A 22434-nucleotide genomic window follows, 5' to 3' on the forward strand; every position below is an offset into this window, starting at 1 on the left:
TCCTGAACTCCTCTGCTTATGCAAGCAAATAAAGTTTTGAATTTGAACTTTTTTTATGCATTTTACCATGAGAAATTTAAGAGTGATTGCTATATACTTAATTGTGTTCTTTTGCTATCATGCTAGGATTATAGATGTTCCACTTCCACAGACTTCATCAAATCCTCATTTATTGTTAAAGAATGGAAAATTACAAGTGAGGGTGGATTCCTCAAAGGGATCGAAACTCTCAATTCATTAGAACATGCTTTAACATGACCCAAGCCTCTTTGTCTCAGTACCATAATATTGATTTAATCAATTAATCATATTCAACACAGGCCACTGATGAGTGTCAATTTTCCTTCTTGCAGCACAAATTATTTTCAAGAAGGCAATCATGTCGATGACAAATTAGAAGTTTCTCAAGCACTAAGAATCTAGAGTTGATAGCACATGTACAAGGGTTTTTTCACTGGATTTTCATTTTCTCAATACAGGTAGAATTGCAATAAAAACATAGATTCAAAAAAAATCTGTACTTTAATTTGTTGTTACAACTTATAATTACTCAGATAGAGCAGGCCATGTACTAGTTATTTGATTAATTTCCTGAAATCCTGCTAAATGGTTAACTAATTGGTTCTGCGGCTATAATTTGGAGAGAGGGGCAATGAACTCGGAGGCAAATGTAAGAGTTTTGATATATAAATGTAATGGGCACAGTTATAGAAACAAATAAGTAAATCACATAATAGGGTATAAGGTGGAATGCATTGAGATCTGGCTGACTTATACATCAGTGGTAGCCATTAGCCTTAGCCACATATTCGTAGGAGGGTATGAGTTTCATCTCTCTCAGCTTCCCCACCCAGAATCTGATACTCTTGAACGTATCAGCATGCCCAAAGAACCCACACTCCCTGCTCTTGCTCATGCTAGACACATGTTGAAACCCGAACCGCAGCACCGGCATGATCGCTTCAAAGCACGCTATCTCCTCCAATTTGGTTTTCTCAAGGCCATGTTTCTCCACAATTTCATCCCAAACAGCACCCTTGTCACACATCAACTCCACCAAATCAAACTCATCACTCTCATCCAACTCCACAAACCCCACATCGAAAACCTCACTCAGAACCCTCCACACGCTCTTCCACGTGAAAACGTCGCCGTTTGTGCAGTTAAACGCCTGATTCTTCCCGCGCTCTGTAACCGCCGCCCACACGTGCTGCTCAGCCAACACGCGCGCGTCGATCATGTCGCAGAAATGCTCCCACGTGTACCTGCTCCCAGGTAACGGAACGGCAACCGGAGGTGGCGGCGCGGCGTACGTCGACAAAATCATGAGCGCGTTCATTGCGCTCCTTGCCGACGCGCCTATTATAATGGTTGCCCGGTGAACCGAGTACGACAACGACGGCGCGTGTGACGCAACCAGATCCTCCAGCGCGTAGTAGAAGTTTGGATAGGGTAACCGAGGCATGTCCTCGTGGAACGGTGGCGCGTGGCCGTTGAGTACAATGGACTTGTTGCCCGGGTCATGGATTGGGCCCATGTAGTGCTTGGTTCCGGTCTGGACCGTGACGTGGGTGAGGCGGGAAGAGGGAGTGGACGTGAGTGCAGTGAGGACGTTTTGGAGCATGGCTTTGTTGACGGCGATGTTGGCTTCTTCGTCGCCGAGGAACTGGAAGGTGACCCAGAAGAGATGCGTGACCTCGCCGGCAATGGGGGAGAGCTTGCCGAGCGTGTCGGTGGAGTTGACGGCGTTGAAGGTAATGAAGTTGTCGACGGTGGAAAGAGGGAACCAGTTCGGAGGTGGTCGCCGAGCAGCACCGTAAACTTTCCATGGGCCGCCGCCGAGGCAGTGGGGCTGCTTCAAGGCTTGGGCCAGGCTTAGCCCAGTTATCCCGGTGACTCCAACTACAAGTGCTACGGGAACTTGGTGCTCCATGAAGAATTATTATCTATCAGAATCAGAGTGTACTGCTACTATAGTACTATATATTGCCATATATTTGTGTTTACAATCAAATAAAGCAAGCCATGCATTAAAATCTCCTGAGTAGCACCTGCAACAGATAATATGATTTATGAGCTGTAAAACCGAGAATTTAGAGAGCACATACATGATTTCCTCACTAGCTAGCCCCCACTATCGCTGTCACCGGGCCACTACCTCAATTTCTATCGATCAGTGTGTAGTGTTTACTACTATATATTGGGTCTTTCAACTTCAGAATAACTGTTGAATTTATATAGTAACTTGTTTTCTTTGCCCGTTTCTCCTCTAGATCCGCGCATTATTGTTTACAATTGACTACACATAAAGCAAGTCAGGCACTCAGGCACTAGTTAATTAACTAATTTGCTGAAAAGCCACCCAAAACTATGATTTATAAGCTGTAAAAACGAGAAATTAGTGCTGCTTATGATTTCCTTAGCTGCCCCACCATCGCTGTCACCATCACCTCCATTTCTACCATGACCCGCACCACCATTATTTACCACCTCAATTCTCTAAAGTCATTATGACCTTCCACCGAACATATAATTATATAAGTTAATAAATAATCTAGTACTGTTCAGTCATGCACCGAATAGTATTAAATTTTTAACAGATATTTTCCCATTAAACCTACTACTATTATATAGTATCAGACTACTTTATATGATATAACATATCAAACATATCATTATTTAAAAGCTTTTTTTTGGACAAAGATTGAATTTCATTAATTCAAAGTGGGCTGAGCCCAAAGGTACAAGCTAATAGCGACACTGTAGAAAGCTAAAAATAAGGCCGAAGCCTTCAAAAGACAAGTGGTTGAAGACAGTCAACCAGCTAGGAGAGAGGGCCCCAAAAACTTAAATCGAGGAGATGAGCATATCTTGGCATCCGGGAAAGGAGAGTTAAAGTTATCAGCTACTTACAAGCACAAACTTTCATAAATTTAGATCTATTTTACTCAGCTCAAGTTGTGTGAGGAGCCATTGTGGGAATGCTCTGAGCTTGTGCTAGGCAAGCATCCGGAGTCCGGACCGTCTAGCAAACAACCCAATATGGCTCCGCAACGAAAAAGTGACCAAGCAAAGCTGAGCACTTGCCAGCATATATGGGATAGGAGACAAAGTTTTTATCAATATTTTAAATCTTGAGACTACAAAAGAGACCGGGGACAAGTTACAGGAGGAGTAATTCCATTGCACTGAAAAAAAAAATGATGGCCTTAAATTTGAGAAGCAATCAAAATGGAAGTATCTGAAATTGTAATGGAGTTAATTATCAGACAGAGTCACTCAGAGATCGTGCACAAATTAGATTGCTAGAAAAGGAGCTGAGCTAACTGGTTACGTATGGTGGTGAAAGTCTTAGTTTGTTTTTGTTAGTATTTGAATATAGTTAACAGGATGGTTTTGGAAAAAAGTTGATCTATTGGATCTGAGTATGGAAGGATCGTCGTGTAGCATATAGAGGCCATGGATAGTTGAGCTAGTAACTCAATTTAAGAAAGATAGCTCATTGAAATAACTACTTGTATGTACATTGATCTGATCACAGCACCACTAACCAAATATATTATTATCACCCCAATATTCGATCCGGTTGGCTAAATAATTCATGAGAGTTACTTAATTCCATTCGCTAATAAAATTATTTATAAATAAATTAAAAGTAGTATAAGATTAATATTTCACTTATTTTTAATGTTATTGATTCACTTGGAATTTTGAGTTATTTAACCCAAAATTTTCTATTGTTCATATACGTAGACAACTCCTATTTGATCATCAGATTGCGTTTACTTTTTAGATGGTTTTTTATTTCATATCTTACGTATGTTTGCTGTCTCAACATATCATATATATTACGATAATTTTTTTCCATTTATGAATTTGCTATCTCATCTTCTATCCTACAATTGAAGGTTTTAAATTCACTGTTCATGCACCAACTTTTTTTTTGGACGGGATAACTATTGGGCTGGGCCTATTAAATCATGTGGTGGCCCCCTTCACTGCGCAGCTTCACCCTCTGTTCTTCCTCTTGGCATAGGGTTCCGTCAGCTTCACCCCTACACAGCCGTCAGAGAAGCTTTTTCCTCTCAACCACGAATTTATTCAGCCCTAGCCCCAACCTTTCATCCCATCCCTATTCCCTATTCCGTGCGTCCCATCTGCTATATTCAAGGCACAACTGTGTCGTCCTTGCTGTATCTTCCATTGCAGAATTTTCGCTTGAAGATGGCTGGCTGGTTGCTATATAACCTACGAAATTCATGTAGCACGTGTTCTCCTATTTCGACTTTCCATGCTTTCTTGCTTATAGCTGCACCTTTAATGCTTCGTAGGTACCTGCAAGCTTTCAAAACCAGCTGGTCATGTTGCTTTATAGGTTGTATGCCTACGCCCTACCTCCCCCTCAATCTCTTCTTTACAGCTTTGTATAAATTCAACCCTTTGTTGTGCGTTTACCCATCTGTTCTTTGTTCATCCAGTTCCCTGTTGAAAGATTTATTTTTCTTGCCTAAATTTCTCTACTATTAAATTTCTTTCAAAATCCAATTGTAGTATAGACAGGTTATTGTCGAACCACAGGGAATTGGAATACAAATGCCGTTCTTCAGTGATGATTACTTAAGCAATAAGTTTTTCAAAGAGTTTGTTTGTTTGTTTTGTAACCAAGTTCATACAATAGATAATAAAGCAAAGTAAGCAATAAAATGAGATTTAAATTGTTACAAGTTGAGAAAATGGTTGGGATTAGTTTTCACCAATTGATTTATGTATCCTATAATCTCATACATGAATCTTGTCCTAGCATGGATTTCATCACACCAATTCTTATATTTTTTATTGATGTCTCACATAAAAAAGATCATTAATTAACTTCCCTAGCTATCAATGTCTTGCATAACCAACAAAGCAATTTATAGATTCAGGTGTTAAAGACTATGAATCCTAACTCTATGTCTAGCAATTAAGATTCAAAGATGAAACAATCTATATCAACTTAACATGTAGCTTTCACTCACATACCAAATTCAAGATCATGTTTTAAATGGCCAATTCCAAAACAAGCATTAAAAACAAGATTATTTCATTAAAATCATGCATAGAACAAGGATTCACATATGAAAATCAAGATGAATACATAATCAAAAGGTTACAACTAATCCCAACACAAGGAGTTTAGCTACTCATAGCCATGGATAGCTTAAAACTTACAAGGACAAAGATGATGGAAGAGGAGCTCTAAGAAGCCTCCTAGGATCAAGAACTCAAGAATACACTTATAGAATGAAGAGGTAAGAAAGACTTGAGAAGGGATGACCATGAAGGATAGCTTAAGGGTCTATTTATAGTATTTTTGAGTGCCAAAACCGTGGTGGTGGTTGGCCTCTTGATCATGAAAGCTCCACTTTATTTTTCTTTAAATCTTTTGCTTTATCTTTTGCTTTTGTCTTTGTCCCCCATTCAAGCCACTTTAACCACACCTTGGGACCTCCATTATCATCATGAATCAGCTGATAATCACATTACTTCATGTGGGCTTTGTCCCTTCATGATTGTGGGAAGAAATTGAGTTTTGGTCCCTCAACCCGTAGGTGTTGGACAACTCAGACCTCTTTTAGAAAAACGGTCATTGTGACGTGATTAACCGTTGGATTGTCCACTTTTGTTTTGTAAATACCTCTCTTAGTAAACTTTTGCACACTGAATTGTTGATTGGAAAATGACTTGAACTTTGTTTTGGAACTTGAATTTCAAAAAAAGGGTGGTTCACTATAACTCCCTAAAAACTTCTTGAAGAGTGTTGAGTGTGTTTACATTGATTCCTGACTTGTTTGCATACACCCGGTTCTGTTCTGACATACATTTCAATTTTTGCAAGGAACATTAATCTTTGAAGAGACTTGGTAGGAATTTTTCAGGCTTCAGAGATTTGTCAAACTTCAAATTCCCCTAGTTGCCCAACTTTGAGCTTCATGAATGAATTCTTTGGCACCCAGGTTAATTGAAGAATGAACTCTTGAGTGATTCCAAAAGGAAATATGTTGAGCAGGTTTAAATCAAGAAATGACTCTCTTCTTTGGCAAAGCTGTAAAAAGAAAAAATGCTTGAATACATGAAAAGCAAAAGTGCTTAAGAAAGAAAGAACAAGCAAATGCAAAAGAAAAAGAATTGAGTCTTGAAAAAAAAAATTGTCTTGCTCGGTCTTAATCAAAAAGGAAAATCACTCTTGAAATTTCTGAACCCTTGTAATCCAATGTTTATCCTACCTTAGCCCTAGCCAATGTTACAACCCTTGAAGTCTCACAGATTCTTGTTTCATTGCAATTTTATTGAGTTGATTGATTTACAGAACCAAGGCTGCGTGTTTGCAAGTTAGAGCACCCCAGAAAGGTGAGTTGAGAGCTCAAACGGTGAGGTTTGGTAAATTCTTGTTCCTAATTCAAAGTTTCATGTTACTAACTTCTTAATTCATGTGTGCTTAAGGTTTGTGATTTCAAGGAAACAAGGTATTCTGTTTTGTAACGTTTGAACAACTGGAAAGAAATGACTTGAGCTTGAGGGCAAGCTACTCGAGTTTCCGCTTGAGGACAAGCTGCCGTTGAGTATAGTGGTGTGATGACCCTGAGATTGTTGTTAATTTTAAGTGTTTTAATTGTCATTTTCTTTGTTTTTAACTTAGTAAATTGAGTCTTGCATTATCATTTTAATAATTTTACACTTTATTTGCTTTTAAATCCTTTTAGTGTGTTTTAGTGAGGATTTGGCCCTTAGAGTTGCGACCTTTGCATCTTTGGTCATGTTAGAACATTTAAGGGCATCTTGGGCATTCACTTAAGTTTCTCTACCTAGAAATTATTGTGATATATTCTGATTTTCCTAACCTTGTCTCACTCATGTGCTTAATAGCTTTGTTAATTGAAAAGTTTCCAAGTCTTTGTGATAAAAACAAAGAAATCATGCTTGATAATTGTGTAAAGATTTGACCAATTCAAGTGGAGACATCACAAGAGAGACAAGGCTAGGAGATGGCCTAAAAATCTTGGAGAAAAATAAGGAAAAGAAGCTCTTATGGCAGCCTAGTCATGAAACACAAATTGTTTTACCATTGTTTACTTTGTTGGTGGCTTAAAGATGGTGTAAAGAATTGAGAAAATCAATTAAAAATCAAGTCAAGGGGGGACAAGATGATTTCAAGGGCTGAATGGAGGCAAAAAGAATGAAGAATATCTCAAAAGTGAAGAGAATGGAAGCTTAGTCATGTTGCACAAAGTTTCTCACCTACCAAATAGATTAAAGAATTGCGAAAATCAATTAAAAATCAAGTCAAGGGGGACAAGATGATTTCAAGGGCTGAATGGAGGCAAAAATAATGAAGAATATCTCAAAAGTGAAGAGAATGGAAGCTTAGTCATGTTGCACAAAGTTTCTCACCTACCAAAACAAAGTTGGCGGTTTTTTTTGCTATAAATAGACCCCTTGGCTTCCATTGTAATTATCCCTTCACACCATCATTCTAGCATAAAATAGCTCTAGTTTCTCTTGTAATAGCTTAGTTTCTTCTTCCATTTTTGAGCAAGCCATGGCCTTCTCCAAAGGTATGATCTTGTTCTCCATAGCCATGCTTGGCTAAACTCTTTATGTTTTGGGTTTTTATGAAGCTAATAAATGAGTAGGTTATAAATCCTTGTTCTAACTCATGTTATCTTTATGCTAGAACTTCAACTTTTGAACTTATTGCTTTCATGTATGCTTGCTTCTCACTGAATTAAACAAGCCTAGGATTAGCTTCCTTCCGTTGATTCAAGCTTGTATGCATGTTAGCCTCTTACTAATTTCTTTGAAACCGACCGGAGATTTGGAATTAGGGAACCTGTTTTGAAGTTACTTGATTTGTTTCATTACACTAGACATAGGGATGGACTTCAAGTTTGTTGATCCGACTTATCTTTCTTAATGCTTTAAGTTAATTCACGGAATAACAAGACATTGTGACTGGTTTTAGCTTAAAAGGATTACTCGTACGGAAAAATCGACAAGTAATTAATGAGATTAAATCATCTAGATTTCACTTAGAGAATAACATGAATTAGAACTTGGCTACTTACCCTAAATTAGTGAATTATAAACCCAAAGCATTCTTCTCTTATATATTTTACTTATCATATCACTGTTTACCTTGCTACACAATCAACTCAATTGCATATGTTATTTATTGTTTTCTCACTTCAAACTTTGGCAATAGAAACTAAAGATTCAATCCTCAGGTCTCTGTGGTTCGATAATTATTAAAACCGGGTTAAGTCTGTACACTGATAAGTGCCAAATTTACCATATTTTCCATAACTTTTTCGGCACTTATCTTTGATAATTATGTTAATTTTATATCAAATTAACTCTTCTTGGTTAGAATTTAATAAAAAAAAAGGATTATAATAATAATATGTTAAGTTTTAATGATTTGTTTCTAATTTAGTGTTTTTAATGTAAAAAAAGGACAAAGGACTAAAGAAGGATGAATGCAGTTTGGCTTCAGATTTTCTGGTGCTTATTTCGGGAGCCATTTCTCACAACTCAGACATTTTCTTGACAATCCGACGGTTCATATTGAAGATCAATGGGTTGGGAACAACATATCCAAATTATAGGCCAATCCAACGGTTAATCACATCACAATGACCGTTTTTCTAAAAGAGGTCTGAGCTGTCCAACACCCACGGGTTGAGGGACCAAAACTCAAATTCTTCCCACAATCATGAAGGGACAAAGCCCACATGAAGTAATGTGATTATCAGCTGATTCATGATGATAATGGAGGTCCCAAGGTGTGGTTAAAGTGGCTTGAATGGGGGACAAAGACAAAAGCAAAAGATAAAGCAAAAGATTTAAAGAAAAATAAAGTGGAGCATTCATGATCAAGAGGCCAACCATCACCACGGTTTTGGCACTCAAAAATACTATAAATAGACCCTTAAGCTCTCCTTCATGGTCATCCCTTCTCAAGTCTTTCTTACCTCTTCATTCTATAAGTGTATTCTTGAGTTCTTGATCCTAGGAGGCTTCTTAGAGCTCCTCTTCCATCATCTTTGTCCTTGTAAGTTTTAAGCTATTCATGGCTATGAATAGCTAAACTCCTTGTGTTGGGATTAGTTGTAACCTTTTGATTATGTATTCATCTTGATTTTCATATGTGAATCCTTGTTCTATGCATGATTTTAATGAAGTAATTTTGTTTTTAATGCTTGTTTTGGAATTGGCCATTTAAAACATGATCTTGAATTTGGTATGTGAGTGAAAGCTACATGTTAAGTTGATATAGATTGTTTCATCTTTGAATCTTAATTGCTAGACATAGAGTTAGGATTCATAGTCTTTAACACCTGAATCGATAAATTGCTTTGTTGGTTATGCAAGACATTGATAGCTAGGGAAGTTAATTAATGATCTTTTTATGTGAGATATCAATAAAAAAGATAAGAATTGGTGTGATGAAATCCATGCTAGGACAAGATTCATGTATGAGATTATAGGATACATAAATCAATTGGTGAAAACTAATCCCAACCATTTTCTCAACTTGTAACAATTTAAATCTCATTTTATTGCTTACTTTGCTTTATTATCTATTGTATGAACTTGGTTACAAAACAAACAAACAAACTCTTTGAAAAACTTATTGCTTAAGTAATCATCACTGAAGAACGGCATTTGTATTTCAATTCCCTGTGGTTCGACAATAACCCGTCTATTCTACAATTGGATTTTGAAAGAAATTTAATAGTAGAGAAATTTAGGCAAGAAAAATAAATCTTTCAACAAAAATGGCGCCGTTGCCGGGGAATTGTGTTAATACAAAAAGCATTGCTTTAATATGGTTAACTTAAGCAATTGTAAATGTTGTATATATATTTCTTTTGTTTTTTTCAACTAATCTTCTTGGTTAGATTGTTGTCTCACTTTGTGAATGCGAGGAAAAGTTCCAGTTGAAAAATTATTGTTCGATCCAGAAATAGAACGAACAGCTAGAAGGAACAACAACAAAACAAAGAAGAGAAAACAGTTAGCCAAGCAAAGAAAGGAGCAAGAAGCATCATCTTCTACAATCTTTTCAAACAATCAACAAGAAACAATGGCTGAGGAGGAAGAAGTTGTCAACAATGACACAAACATCGGGTTTGTGAATTTCACTCCTCGGAACATGACCAGAATTGGTAGAGTTGCTGGGAATGATGAAAGACCACCAGAGGTAAAATCGGGATTAGTGCAGCTAATGTATGCCAATCCATTTGCTGGTTTGGACCATGAAAATCCTTACACACACCTCACAAAGTTCTATGAACTCTGTGGCACTGTTGGGCTCACACAAGCCGAGGAAGAAGCCGTATTTCTGAGGCTCTTCCCTTTAACTTTGATTGGCCAAGCTAAAGATTGGTTCTTAGATCAGCCAAAAGCAACTTTGGCTGACTGGAATGAGCTTGAAAGAAAAATTCATGGCTAGGTACTTTTCTGAATCTAAATTCATGGACTTTAAAACTGCTATTTCTACATTCTCTCAGTTTTCAGGTGAAAGCCTATGTGAAGCCTGGGAGAGATACAAGTCTATGCTCAAAAAATGTCCAAATCATGGGTTTGATGCTAAAACCCAAGTTCACATCTTCAGAAATGGCCTACACCAACAAAGCAAACTAATCCTAGATGCCACAGCCGGAGGATCTCTAATGGCTAAAACACCAACTGAAGCCATTCAAATCATTGAGGCTATGGCCTTAAATGACCAACAAACTCAACATCATAGAGGTCCACCAAGGAAGAGCGGAATGCTTGAGCTAGGAGCAACTGATGTTGTCTTGGCTCAAAACAAGCAACTGCAGCAACAACTTGATGAGGTGAAGCAGAAACTTGCAGATTTACCCAAGCAGCTGAAGGAAATGACAGATTCCTCTTCTAGGAGGCAAGTGAACAGATGTGATGCTTGCACAGGTGATCACCCAACCAATAGCTGTGACCAGAAAGAGGAGGATGTGAATTATCTGCAGAACCAACAAAGGCAGGGTCAGTATCAAGGCAACTACCCCAGGGGAGGAAACCAGCAATACAACCAACCTTGGAAGCAAGATGCTGGTCCCTCATCTAATAGAGCACCATATCAAAATCAACAATACCAGCAGAATCCACAGTACCAACAACCACCACCAGATTGCGCTGCAAAATTGGAGGATACTTTGAACCAATTTATGCAGATGTCCATGGCTTCTATTAAAAATCTGGAGATCCAGGTGGGACAGATGGCTAAACAATTGGCTGAAAATCAAAAAGGAAAATTTACAGCAAATACTGAGCCCAATCCCAAGGAACACTGTTAGGCAATTTTTACAAGGAGTGGAAAGGAGGTTGGTAGAGATGTTGGTGAAGCTGTGAGGGAAAAGGAAGAGGGTGATGAGGAAAGAGAAGGAAAGAAAAAGAATGAAGAGATTGAGAAGGAGGTATTGAAAAATAAAGATGTAAATATGGGAGAAAAGATTCGTGAGAAAAATGTGGAAGAAAGAGTAGGAAGTAGTGGTGAGAAAAATAAGGAAGGAGAAAAAAATGAGGAGAAGAACAAAGAGAGAAACACCCAAAAGTCTCCACTGGAAAAGAAACTTCCTTATCCACATGTTCCTACAAAGCTTGATAGGGAAAGGCAATTTGCTAGGTTCATGGATATCTTCAAAAGGCTGCAAATCAACATTCCATTTGGAGAAGCATTGGAGCAAATGCCAACCTATGCAAAATTCTTGAAAGAATTGTTAACAAAGAAAAGGAGGTATCAGGATGAAGAGGTAATTCACTTGAGTACCAACTGTAGTGCCATCATTCAAAACTTCATTCCTGAGAATCTAAAGGATCCTGGGAGCGTCACAATTCCTGTTACTATTGGCAATATATCAGTGGGAAAAGCTCTGATTGATTTGGGAGCTAGTGTTAGCCTTATGCCGTTATCCATGATGAAAAGGGTAGGTGGCTTGGAGCTGAGGGCAACCAGGATGTCTTTGCAGCTAGCAGATAGATCAGTCAAATACCCAGTTGGCATAGCAGAGGATGTTTTGGTAAGAGTTGATAAATTCTTAATTCCTGCTGACTTTGTTGTTATTGATATTCCAGAGGATGAGGTTCCTATCATTTTGGGAAGACCTTTCATGAGAACTGTAAGACCCAAGTTTTTAAGCTTAGAATAAGTGGAAGAGATTTCCATTTACGATTAGGCTTGATGTATCGTGAAAGGAAAAACCTGGACAAGAGTTGAGTAGAGGAAATAAATTTATGAAGGAGAAAGTTCAGGAAAAGTCTAAGGATTGTACCATAATCGATAAAAGTTATAGCACGATCGTTATACGCTTAAACCTAGGGCGAAACCCTAGGAAATATCTAGTTTTTCATTTATAGGCACGATGGAAGCTAATTCCACAAATCTTCAGAGAAATGTCAGAACTTCTCTTTTTCCATATATCACAATCGTTTCAAGGCGAAACTCTAGGATCTACGAACGTCCGATTCCAATCATCGGAAGTTTGCCGAAACCGAAACCCTGGTATTTCAAAACCCTAGAATCACTCGACAATGAAGACTTTTTCTATTCAGAGCTTTAAATGAATATTCCACACGCATACACCCATTTCTCTTGATGATTCCAATCTTTCTTCAGAAGGAAGTTTTCTATTCCGACATCCGATGCAAAAAGCAACTTATCGGGTAAAATAGTTTTACACCGATTATGCATTAGTTGCCAAAAATACAAGGAAACCTCTTTTTAGTTTTGGAATTCTTTTGCCAAAACCTATCTTAGAATTCACGGAGAATGACGCCGGAAAAATCAGATTCGCGAAACTTTCATTTTACCGCGTTTTGCCAACCTCTATATATAGCCAAGAAAGGAAGAAAAAACACAAAAACTCACCCATTTTCACCAAGGAGGCCGCGAGTTTGAGAAGAGAAGGAGGAGAAGAGATTTTCTTCATTTCTTGCTTGATCGTCGATTAATCAGTTGCTACTTCAAGGTTTCGAGGTATAGTCGCTAATCCTTACCTCTGATCGCTTTTTCCATAGCTTTTCTATAGACTTTTCTGAGCTGATAGTTTTGAGTTTTTTGCAAAACTATCCTGAATAGTTCATTTTTGATTCTAAACATCTTCCCTACGTGCCCAAGATCACTTCTGCCGGATTAGATTTTCCGTAATGTCGCCGGATTTCCGCCGGAATCAATTTATGCCTTAAATACCCATTTTTGGAGTAAAGCTTCAACCTTTAGGCTGAAAACTATCGCCTTAGCTTAGTGCTAGTAGGATTAGTTGTCATAAACGTCGTTAGTGACGTCCCTGTCAAATTTGGTTTTTGGGATTTTAGTTTTGAAATTCTAAGTTAAAAATAGTGACCAAAATACCCCTGCGACAGTTTTTGATCCGATAATTTTTCCGAGTTTAGAATACCCTTAGTTACGGCTAATGAAAGCATAGGAACCAAGTTTGATCGAAGAAAAATCGACCCACCCAATTACCAATAGTGGCCGAGAGCTATAGGGGGAGGAAGGAAAATTCATTTTTCAAAAACTTGTTCTTTCGCGCTAGATTATCGTACCTCAGAGTATGTGCTACTTCGAGTAACCCTAGTATCCATTGTTTGATGAGTTTCTGACTCATTGTGATTGATTTATGTGGCTTTGTTCTAAAGGTGATTTTGAGGAATTTCCTGAAGAGCAAGGAGTTGATTGTGTGGGAGCATCCGAAGAGAATCCTAGAGAATCTTCAGGTGAGGGCTACTCACTGAATCTTTAGTTAATGCTTAGGGTCGATGCTTTCGACATTGATTTACTGTTTATGCACTTGTTTGTGGTTGATTGGAAAAATGTTTTCTGAGGCTTCGGCTGACAATGTAGATGTTTCATCTACTGAATGATTTTGAGATTGACTTACCTGCTATGTGCTATGTGGGTAATCTAGGATGTGTGGTGCATGCTTTATATGCTAAGTGCTACGTGGTTATTGCATGATATGTTGATATATGACATGTTGGTTGATTGTGCTGAGTTAATTATGCTTTTGCAATGAAATCTGAGATTCTGTATAGTGAGTATTGCGGGCAGGTCATGCCGATTTTATTTTGAGAGTTTTGAGAAAGTTTGATAGGACGAACGAGGTTCAGGCCTTGTTTTTGTTTAGTGGATCGAGACATTCTCTGGAAGTGATTTGAGATTAGGAGATCCCGAGAACTTATAAGATTTGCGATAAGACAAAAATGGAATCTATTTTATAAGGAAAACTCATAAGACATTAAATAACCTCTAAACCTTTAAGTAATGATAACAATCTCGAAAGGAAGTCTTGGAAGTCAAATCTTAGTTTTGGAAAACGAGAAGTGTCGTCGGATCCGAGTGTTGAGAAAGTTGAGAGGTATTGAGTATGTTGTTGTTGTGCTGTTGGAGCAGCTGTTGTTGTTGTGCTGTTGGAGCAGCTATTGTTGTTGTGCTGTTGGAGCAGCTGTGTGTGTGTTGTTGGGCTATCCTGGGGATAAGTCCGGGAAATTGATAGTTTCCGAGTATGTTGATACTCTTGCTCGTTGAGCAGTTTTGACCATCGGATTGAGATGAGTCGGATGATTTGGAGATCATCATGTGTTATGTGTTGTTGAGAAGTGTTGTCTTTTGTCGCAGAATCGACTATTATCTTAGGGTAAGCTTTTAGAGACATTAAATTAGCTAGAACACGTGGCGACGTGTCGAGTGAGATCGGAGACGTTGTTTGACTAATCATCTTGCATTCATGCAACATTAATGAGGTATTAACACAGGACGTACTCTGGACCTCGTCGGTTTCCAAAATGGTCATAAGACCCGGAATGCCGTGTAAGAGCGTTTGTAGACGACTCTTGTAGCAGACCGAAATGGCAGACCTACGGGTTACGGCTGATCTGGCTACCTTTGTGTGGTGTAAGAGGCACGCGGGCAGAAATGGTCCCACCGTTGCTGGTGCTAGGATTGATCCGTTTGATGCCCATCCGTTTCCGGATTGCATATTGGTTGACTGGGTTAACCTGCATATCATTTCATGCAACATGCATACTGAATTAGTTGCTGAGTGTGATTGCTATTTGATAATCTTACATTGGAACATGTTAAGTGTTATTATTGTCGTTATGATTTTGTGGAATATGCAACCCTAGGATGTTATCCCTAGCTATAAGCCTAAGTGGCTATTTTCTTATCTGTATCTATCGGTGGTATTATTTATATAATTCTTTGGAGTTGACCCTCGCGTCTTCTGTGTGTGCTTTGGCGGACAAACGCCCATTGTCAGATGTCTTTGGCGGGCTAGTTCATGATGGTTCACCCTTCGGGGGGAACTAGGTTGGGATGCTGGAACAGGAGCGCGTCGCGGTAGCGAGAGGAGGACGGATGGTGTACATAGACTAGGTCGTTCTGGATTTCGAATTCGGACGACGATCATGCTAGCATGTAGGTTTTAATGCTGGTGTGAGCTCCTCAAGATGAGATTAGTGTAGGAGTAGAGTCTTAGCTCTGAACATCATTTGTTTCTTTTGGGACAGGGTAGTTTCCCACCTATAGCTTTTTGTGTGGTTTCTTTACGGGAATCATAGAGAGTTGGTTGGACTTAGGAAGTCTTGTTTCAGGCCGATGGGCCAACTTATTCTCATTTTTGAAGGTTTGTGTTGCGGACACTTAACCTTACCGTTTGGGTTGTACATATTGCCTACGGGCACTACTTTTCTTATTACCCGTCACTGGAGGTTTACTCGTGACGTGGCTAGCTACTTACAGCGGGGGCTGTAATCATTATTGTATATTAGTTCTGATTATCGTTTATTGTTGGGTTTTATTTAATTCAGTCTTGTTTAGATTATCGAAAAAAAAATATTCACGTATTTCCGCATTAAGTTTATTTTGGTTACTAAAGTGACGCCACCGAAATCGGGGTGTTACAAGAACAGCAAGAATGGGTATTGACATGGACATCAACAAGTTGACAGTGAAAGTTCAAGATGATCAGATTCAGTTTGATCTCTATGAGGCGATGCAACATCCGAAGGACAAAGGACAATGCTTCAGAATTGATATGCTTGAGGAAGTATGTGCTGAAGCAGAAAAGAAGCCACAAGTCATTGATCCCTTGGAGATGGCTCTTGTAGATATGTATTCACACTTCACTGAGGAGGAAGATATGGAAATTGAAAAATTTCTAACTGATCTCAATTCTTCAAAGGAGATTCCCCCAGAGAAAGTGGAGTTGGAGAGCATCAAGAAAGAAGCAGAGATAAAGAAGGACAATCAGAAGCTGGAGCTGAAACTCCTACCCTCACATTTGAAATATGTGTTTTTGCAGGGTGGATCAAGTAAACCAGTGATCATTAGCAACTCTCTATCACCACAAGAGAAGGAAAAGCTGATTGAGGTTCTCAAGGCAAATCAAGATGCTATTGGATGGACCTTGTCTGATCTCAAAGGTATTAGTCCTTCTTACTGCATGCACAAAATCATGATGGAAGATGACTTCAAGCCGGTAGCACAACCTCAGAGAAGACTGAATCCAACCATGAAAGAAGTTGTCAGAAAGGAAGTGGAAAAGTTACTTAATGCAGGGATGATTTATCCTATTTCTGATAGTGCTTGGGTGAGTCCAGTACATGTGGTACCAAAGAAAGGAGGGATGACAGTGATCACAAATAACAAGAACAAGTTGATCCCTACCAGAACAGTTACAGGGTGGAGAATGTGCATCGATTACATGAAGTTGAACAAGGCCACTAGGAAGGATCACTTCCCATTGCCATTCATGGATCAGATGCTGGAGAGACTATCTGGGCAAGCATTCTATTGCTTTATGGATGGATACTCAGGCTACAATCAGATCACAGTCAATCCAGAAGATCAGGAGAAGACGGCCTTTACATGTCCCTTTGGGGTTTTTGCATATAGAAAAATGCCATTTGGGTTATGTAATGCACCAGCAACATTTCAACGGTGCATGTTTGCTATCTTTTCAGATTTGGTGGAAAAATGCATTGAGGTCTTCATGGATGACTTCTCTGTGTTCGGGGCTTCCTTTGATCTATGTTTGATGAACTTGGACACCGTGCTGAAGCGGTGTGTTGACACCAATCTGGTTCTTAACTGGGAGAAATGTCAGTTTATGGTGACAGAAGGAATTTTTCTTGGGCATAAAATTTCATCAAGAGGAATTGAAGTGGACCAAGCAAAAGTGGAAGTCATTGAGAAATTATCAGCACCAATCAATGTAAAAGGCATCAGAAGCTTTCTTGGACATGCTGGGTTCTACAGACGCTTCATCAAAGACTTCTCAAAAATTGCCAAACCACTGAGTAATCTTTTAAATAAGGACTCTTCTTTTCTCTTTGATAATGCATGCTTAAAAGCTTTTGAACAATTGAAACAATGTTTGATTTCTGCTCCTGTTATTATTGCTCCTAATTGGACACTTGATTTTGAGCTAATGTGTGATGCTAGTGATTATGCAGTTGGAGCAGTTCTGGGGCAGAGAAAAGAAAAGGTTTTTCATGCAATACACTATGCTAGCAAAGTTTTGAATGAAGCTCAAATAAACTATGCTACTACAGAGAAAGAATTGCTAGCTATAGTGTATGCACTTGAAAAGTTCAGAAGTTACTTGATAGGCTCAAAAGTTATAATTTACACTGATCATGCAGCTATCAAGTATCTTCTGAGAAAACCTGATTCTAAGCCCAGACTGCTCCGATGGATTTTGTTGTTGCAGGAATTTGATTTAGAAATCAAAGACAAAAGTGGTAAGGAGAACCTGGTAGCTGATCATTTATCAAGACTTGTGAATGAGGAGGTGACCACAAAGGAGAATGAGATATCAGATACTTTCCCTGATGAAAAGCTATTTCTAGTTCATGAGAGACCATGGTTTGCTGATATGGCCAATTTCAAAGCTGCTGGTGAGATTCCGGAGGACTTTAACTATCAACAGAAAAAGAAGTTTCTCAGGGATGCCACTCATTATGTGTGGGATGATCCTTATCTATTCAAAATGGGAGCTGATGGTTTGTTGAGAAGATGTGTGGCTGCCAATGAAGCCAAGAACATTTTGTGGCATTGCCACAACTCTGCTTATGGAGGGCACTGCAATGGACAAAGGACTGTTGTGAAAGCCCTCCAATCTGGTTTCTATTGGCCAACTCTATTCAAAGATGCTCATTTTCATGTCCAGAGTTGTGATGTGTGCCAGAGGATAGGCGGAATAAGCAAAAGGAATGAAATGCCCTTGAACAGTATTGTTGAAGTTGAAGTTTTTGATTGTTGGGGTATGGATTTCATGGGACCCTTCCCATCTTCATTCTCTAATGAGTATATCTTGGTAGCTGTTGAATATGTTTCAAGATGGGTGGAAGCAATTGCAACCCCAAAAGCTGATGGCAAAACTGTGATTAAATTCTTGAAAAAGAACATTTTTAACCGTTTTGGAGCGCCAAGAGTGATCATCAGTGATGGAGGCTCTCATTTTGTCAACTCCCAACTGGCAAAGGCTTTGGAGCATTATGGTGTCAGGCACAAGATAACATCACCATACCACCCACAGACCAATGGGCAAGCAGAGGTATCAAACAGAGAAATCAAGAAGATTCTGGAGAAAACTGTCTCAAGCTCAAGGAAGGATTGGTCTCAGAAGCTGGATGATGCTCTATGGGCATACAGGACTGCATACAAGTCACCAATAGGCTTGACTCCTTTTCAATTGGTCTATGAAAAAGCTTGTCATTTACCAGTTGAATTGGAGCATAAAGCTTATTGGGCTCTTAAATTTCTTAACTTTGATCTGAATGTTGCAGGTGAGCATCGGAAGAATCAATTGCAACAGCTGGAGGAATTAAGGCTTCAAGCCTATGATTCTTCAAAACTGTACAAGGAGAAGGTCAAGAAGTACCATGACAACAAAATTGTCAAGAAAACCTTCAGGCCAGGCCAACAAGTACTCTTATTCAATTCCAGGTTGAGGCTTTTCCCTGGAAAGCTCAAAACTAAGTGGTTTGGACCATTTGTGATTAAGGAAGTGAAAAATTATGGAGCAATTGAGCTGGAGGATCCTGAAACAAAGAAGACCTGGGTGGTCAATGGGCAGAGACTAAAGCCTTACCTGGGAGAGGATGTGCATAGGTCCACTACATTGGTGGCCTACATGGATGATTTTGAATGAACAAGAAACAGGCGTCGAGCTAATGACGTTAACCAAGAGCTTCCTCGGAGGCAACCCAGTGTTCTTATTGTTTTTACCTTATAAGTGTGTTTGTATATGATTTTCTCAATTATCTCCTGTGCTCTAACTTGTGTTTCAAGTGACTGTAAAAAGGCAAAACATCATACAGCTTGGCCTGAGGACAGTCCAATTTTCATGGAGGAGGTGAGAAACCAAGGATTAAGTAAGAGCTTGGATTCAAAGTGTACACATCACCAGGGAGTTCACTTAACCTTGTTTTTTAGTTTCATTTTGTTTTTGTGTGTTGTGTTTTTGCAAAATAAATTGTTTGCCTCATAATTTGTTCTGGAAGTTTTGATCCATTTTCATAAGCATGGGTGGTTGAATTGTCAGATACTTGCATGATGGTCGATTTGAAAGAATGTCAAGCATGTTCTGTGTTAACTTTTGTGAATGCACTCTTTGATGTCATAACATGGATAATTGAACTTTTCACATGAGTTTCATAGGCATAACCTTGAATGTTTTTGAAATCAAAGGAAATTACTAACCCAAGCTGGTGAGTGAGTGTGCCAAACACTTGTGAGAAAGCATGCAACATCTGAAAACATGCATAAGTTAATCATCATTTTGTTGTCAATTGGATTTGTTTGAGTCTCTGTGTGTGGATTTTCTTGCAAATGATCAAGGCATATTCTTTCTTTAGTGCTTAAAGCTACTTAGCCAAATGGCCTTACCCTATGTTAAGAAAAAAATTGAAATCCATTCTTCAGCCCACTTGAGCCTAAATGTGAAATTTTTTGTTCTTGTTTATAACCCTGAGCTTAAAAGAAAAACAATGATCTCACCTAAGCTGAATAGGTTAAGAGAGCATTTGCATGATATGGTTGTGTTCAAGTTGGGGGGAGCTTTGGTTATGGTGAAACTTGGGAGAAAGGCTATTCTTTGGTTAATAAATGTTGGAATCTGATTCTCTGTAAAATGAAAAAGAAACAGAAAAAGAAGAGGAGAACAGATTGAAATGAAATGAAAGAAAGAAAGGGTGAATTGAAAAGAAACAAGAGGAGGAAGAGAAAGGTGGTGAAAGTGAAGGAGTAATTTTATCATATGAGATTGATTTTGAACTGTGATTGCTCTCTTTGCTTATTTCGTATTTTGAATATCCAGAAAAACCAGTTTTCTTTGTAACCAGGCCTCACTACAACCCTAAAAGTCCTTTGATCCTTGATTTTCCACACAAGTCTTCACGACTCAGAGACGGGTAACAAATTTGAATTGTATAACTCTATGGTTGATGTTGAGTGATACACTTACCCATTGTGTGCTTGTGTGATCTTTGGAGCTTATGTGTGTGATTTTAAGAGATAATGGAAGTTCCTTTGATTGAGAACAATATTTGATAGTGTGATTTGCCTATGTAATTCATATTGGTTTATGAAAGTATTCATTGTTAGCACATCATTTGTGGGCATCACATTGTTGAATGAAGAAATGCTAAGTTTGAATCATGCAAGAATTAAGGTTTTGTGAATTTGATGGTTCACAAGCCATGTTTTTGGAAACTCTTGTATTATATTTGTGTGGATCAATACCTTTTGTTTGAGGACAAACAAAGTTCTAAGTTGAGGGGAGTTGATAAGTGCCAAAGTTACCATATTTTCCATAACTTTTTCGGCACTTATCTTTGATAATCATGTTAATTTTATATCAAATTAACTCTTCTTGGTTAGAATTTAATAAAAAAAAAAGGATTCTAATAATAATATGTTAAGTTTTAATGATTTGTTTCTAATTTAGTGTTTTTAATGTAAAAAAAGGACAAAGGACTAAAGAAGGATGAATGCAGTTTGGCTTCAGATTTTCTGGTGCTTATTTCGGGAGCCATTTCTCACAACTCAGACATTTTCTTGACAATCCGACGGTTCATATTGAAGATTAATGGGTTGGGAACAACATATCCAAATTTCAGGACAATCCAACGGTTAATCACGTCACAATGAACGTTTTTCTAAAAGAGGTCTGAGCTGTCCAACACCCACGGGTTGAGGGACCAAAACTCAATTTCTTCCCACAATCATGAAGGGACAAAGCCCACATGAAGTAATGTGATTATCAGCTGGTTCATGATGATAATGTAGGTCCCAAGGTGTGGTTAAAGTGGCTTGAATGGGGGACAAAGACAAAAGCAAAAGATAAAGCAAAAGATAAAGCAAAAGATTTAAAGAAAAATAAAGTGGAGCTTTCATGATCAAGAGGCCAACCAGCACCACGGTTTTGGCACTCAAAAATACTATAAATAGACCCTTAAGCTCTCCTTCATGGTCATCCCTTCTCAAGTCTTTCTTACCTCTTCATTCTATAAGTGTATTCTTGAGTTCTTGATCCTAGGAGGCTTCTTAGAGCTCCTCTTCCATCATCTTTGTCCTTGTAAGTTTTAAGCTATTCATGGCTATGAGTAGCTAAACTCCTTGTGTTGGGATTAGTTGTAACCTTTTGATTATGTATTCATCTTGATTTTCATATGTGAATCCTTGTTCTATGCATGATTTTAATGAAGTAATCTTGTTTTTAATGCTTGTTTTGGAATTGGCCATTTAAAACATGATCTTGAATTTGGTATGTGAGTGAAAGCTACATGTTAAGTTGATATAGATTGTTTCATCTTTGAATCTTAATTGTTAGACATAGAGTTATGATTCATAGTCTTTAACACCTGAATCTATAAATTGCTTTGTTGGTTATGCAAGACATTGATAGCTAGGGAAGTTAATTAATGATCTTTTTATGTGAGACATCAATAAAAAAGATAAGAATTGGTGTGATGAAATCCATGCTAGGACAAGATTCGTGTATGAGATTATAGGATACATAAATCAATTGGTGAAAACTAATCCCAACCATTTTCTCAACTTGTAACAATTTAAATCTCATTTTATTGCTTACTTTGCTTTATTATCTATTGTATGAACTTGGTTACAAAACAAACAAACAAACTCTTTGAAAAACTTATTGCTTAAGTAATCATCACTGAAGAACGACATTTGTATTCCAATTCCCTGTGGTTCGACAATAACCCGTCTATACTACAATTGGATTTTGAAAGAAATTTAATAGTAGAGAAATTTAGGCAAGAAAAATAAATCTTTCAACAAAAATGGGTGTGATGACCCTGAGATTGTTGTTAATTTTAAGTGTTTTAATTGTCATTTTCTTTGTT

At 38.2% G+C, this 22434-nt stretch overlaps 3 protein-coding genes and 1 non-coding gene across 5 annotated transcripts; 2 read left to right on the forward strand and 2 right to left on the reverse strand.

Annotated features, from left to right (window-relative positions):
* Nucleotides 1-658: 658 nt before the first annotated feature.
* Nucleotides 659-5311, reverse strand: LOC130715475 ((S)-8-oxocitronellyl enol synthase CYC2-like). 2 transcript variants are annotated; one of them, XM_057565580.1, is made up of 2 exons: nucleotides 5209-5311; nucleotides 659-4335 (listed from the first exon to the last, which is right to left on the reverse strand). In XM_057565580.1, the coding sequence occupies exon 2, from the start codon at nucleotides 1931-1933 to the stop codon at nucleotides 779-781; it is 1155 nt and encodes a 384-aa protein (XP_057421563.1). In that variant the 5' UTR covers nucleotides 1934-4335; nucleotides 5209-5311; the 3' UTR covers nucleotides 659-778. The 2 variants fall into 2 exon arrangements, with proteins under 2 accessions (XP_057421563.1, XP_057421564.1); XM_057565581.1 differs by having other exon boundaries at nucleotides 659-2051; nucleotides 5209-5307.
* A 2165-nt stretch (nucleotides 5312-7476) lies between these two features.
* On the forward strand, nucleotides 7477-12550 carry LOC130715476 (uncharacterized). The gene is made up of 3 exons (XM_057565582.1): nucleotides 7477-7592; nucleotides 8491-10240; nucleotides 10551-12550. The coding sequence occupies exons 2-3, from the start codon at nucleotides 9959-9961 to the stop codon at nucleotides 11355-11357; spliced, it is 1089 nt and encodes a 362-aa protein (XP_057421565.1). The 5' UTR covers nucleotides 7477-7592; nucleotides 8491-9958; the 3' UTR covers nucleotides 11358-12550.
* Nucleotides 10518-10624, reverse strand: LOC130716463 (small nucleolar RNA R71). The gene has a single exon (XR_009012075.1). It is a non-coding gene; the product is annotated as a small nucleolar RNA R71 (small nucleolar RNA).
* Nucleotides 11502-12174, forward strand: LOC130713293 (uncharacterized). Its single transcript, XM_057563071.1, has 2 exons — nucleotides 11502-12080; nucleotides 12136-12174. Exons 1-2 carry the CDS (start codon nucleotides 11502-11504, stop codon nucleotides 12172-12174), a joined length of 618 nt encoding a protein of 205 aa, XP_057419054.1.
* Nucleotides 12551-22434: the final 9884 nt, after the last annotated feature.

This window comes from Lotus japonicus, chromosome 4 (assembly GCF_012489685.1).
Source record: "Lotus japonicus ecotype B-129 chromosome 4, LjGifu_v1.2".
NCBI lineage: Eukaryota > Viridiplantae > Streptophyta > Magnoliopsida > Fabales > Fabaceae > Lotus > Lotus japonicus.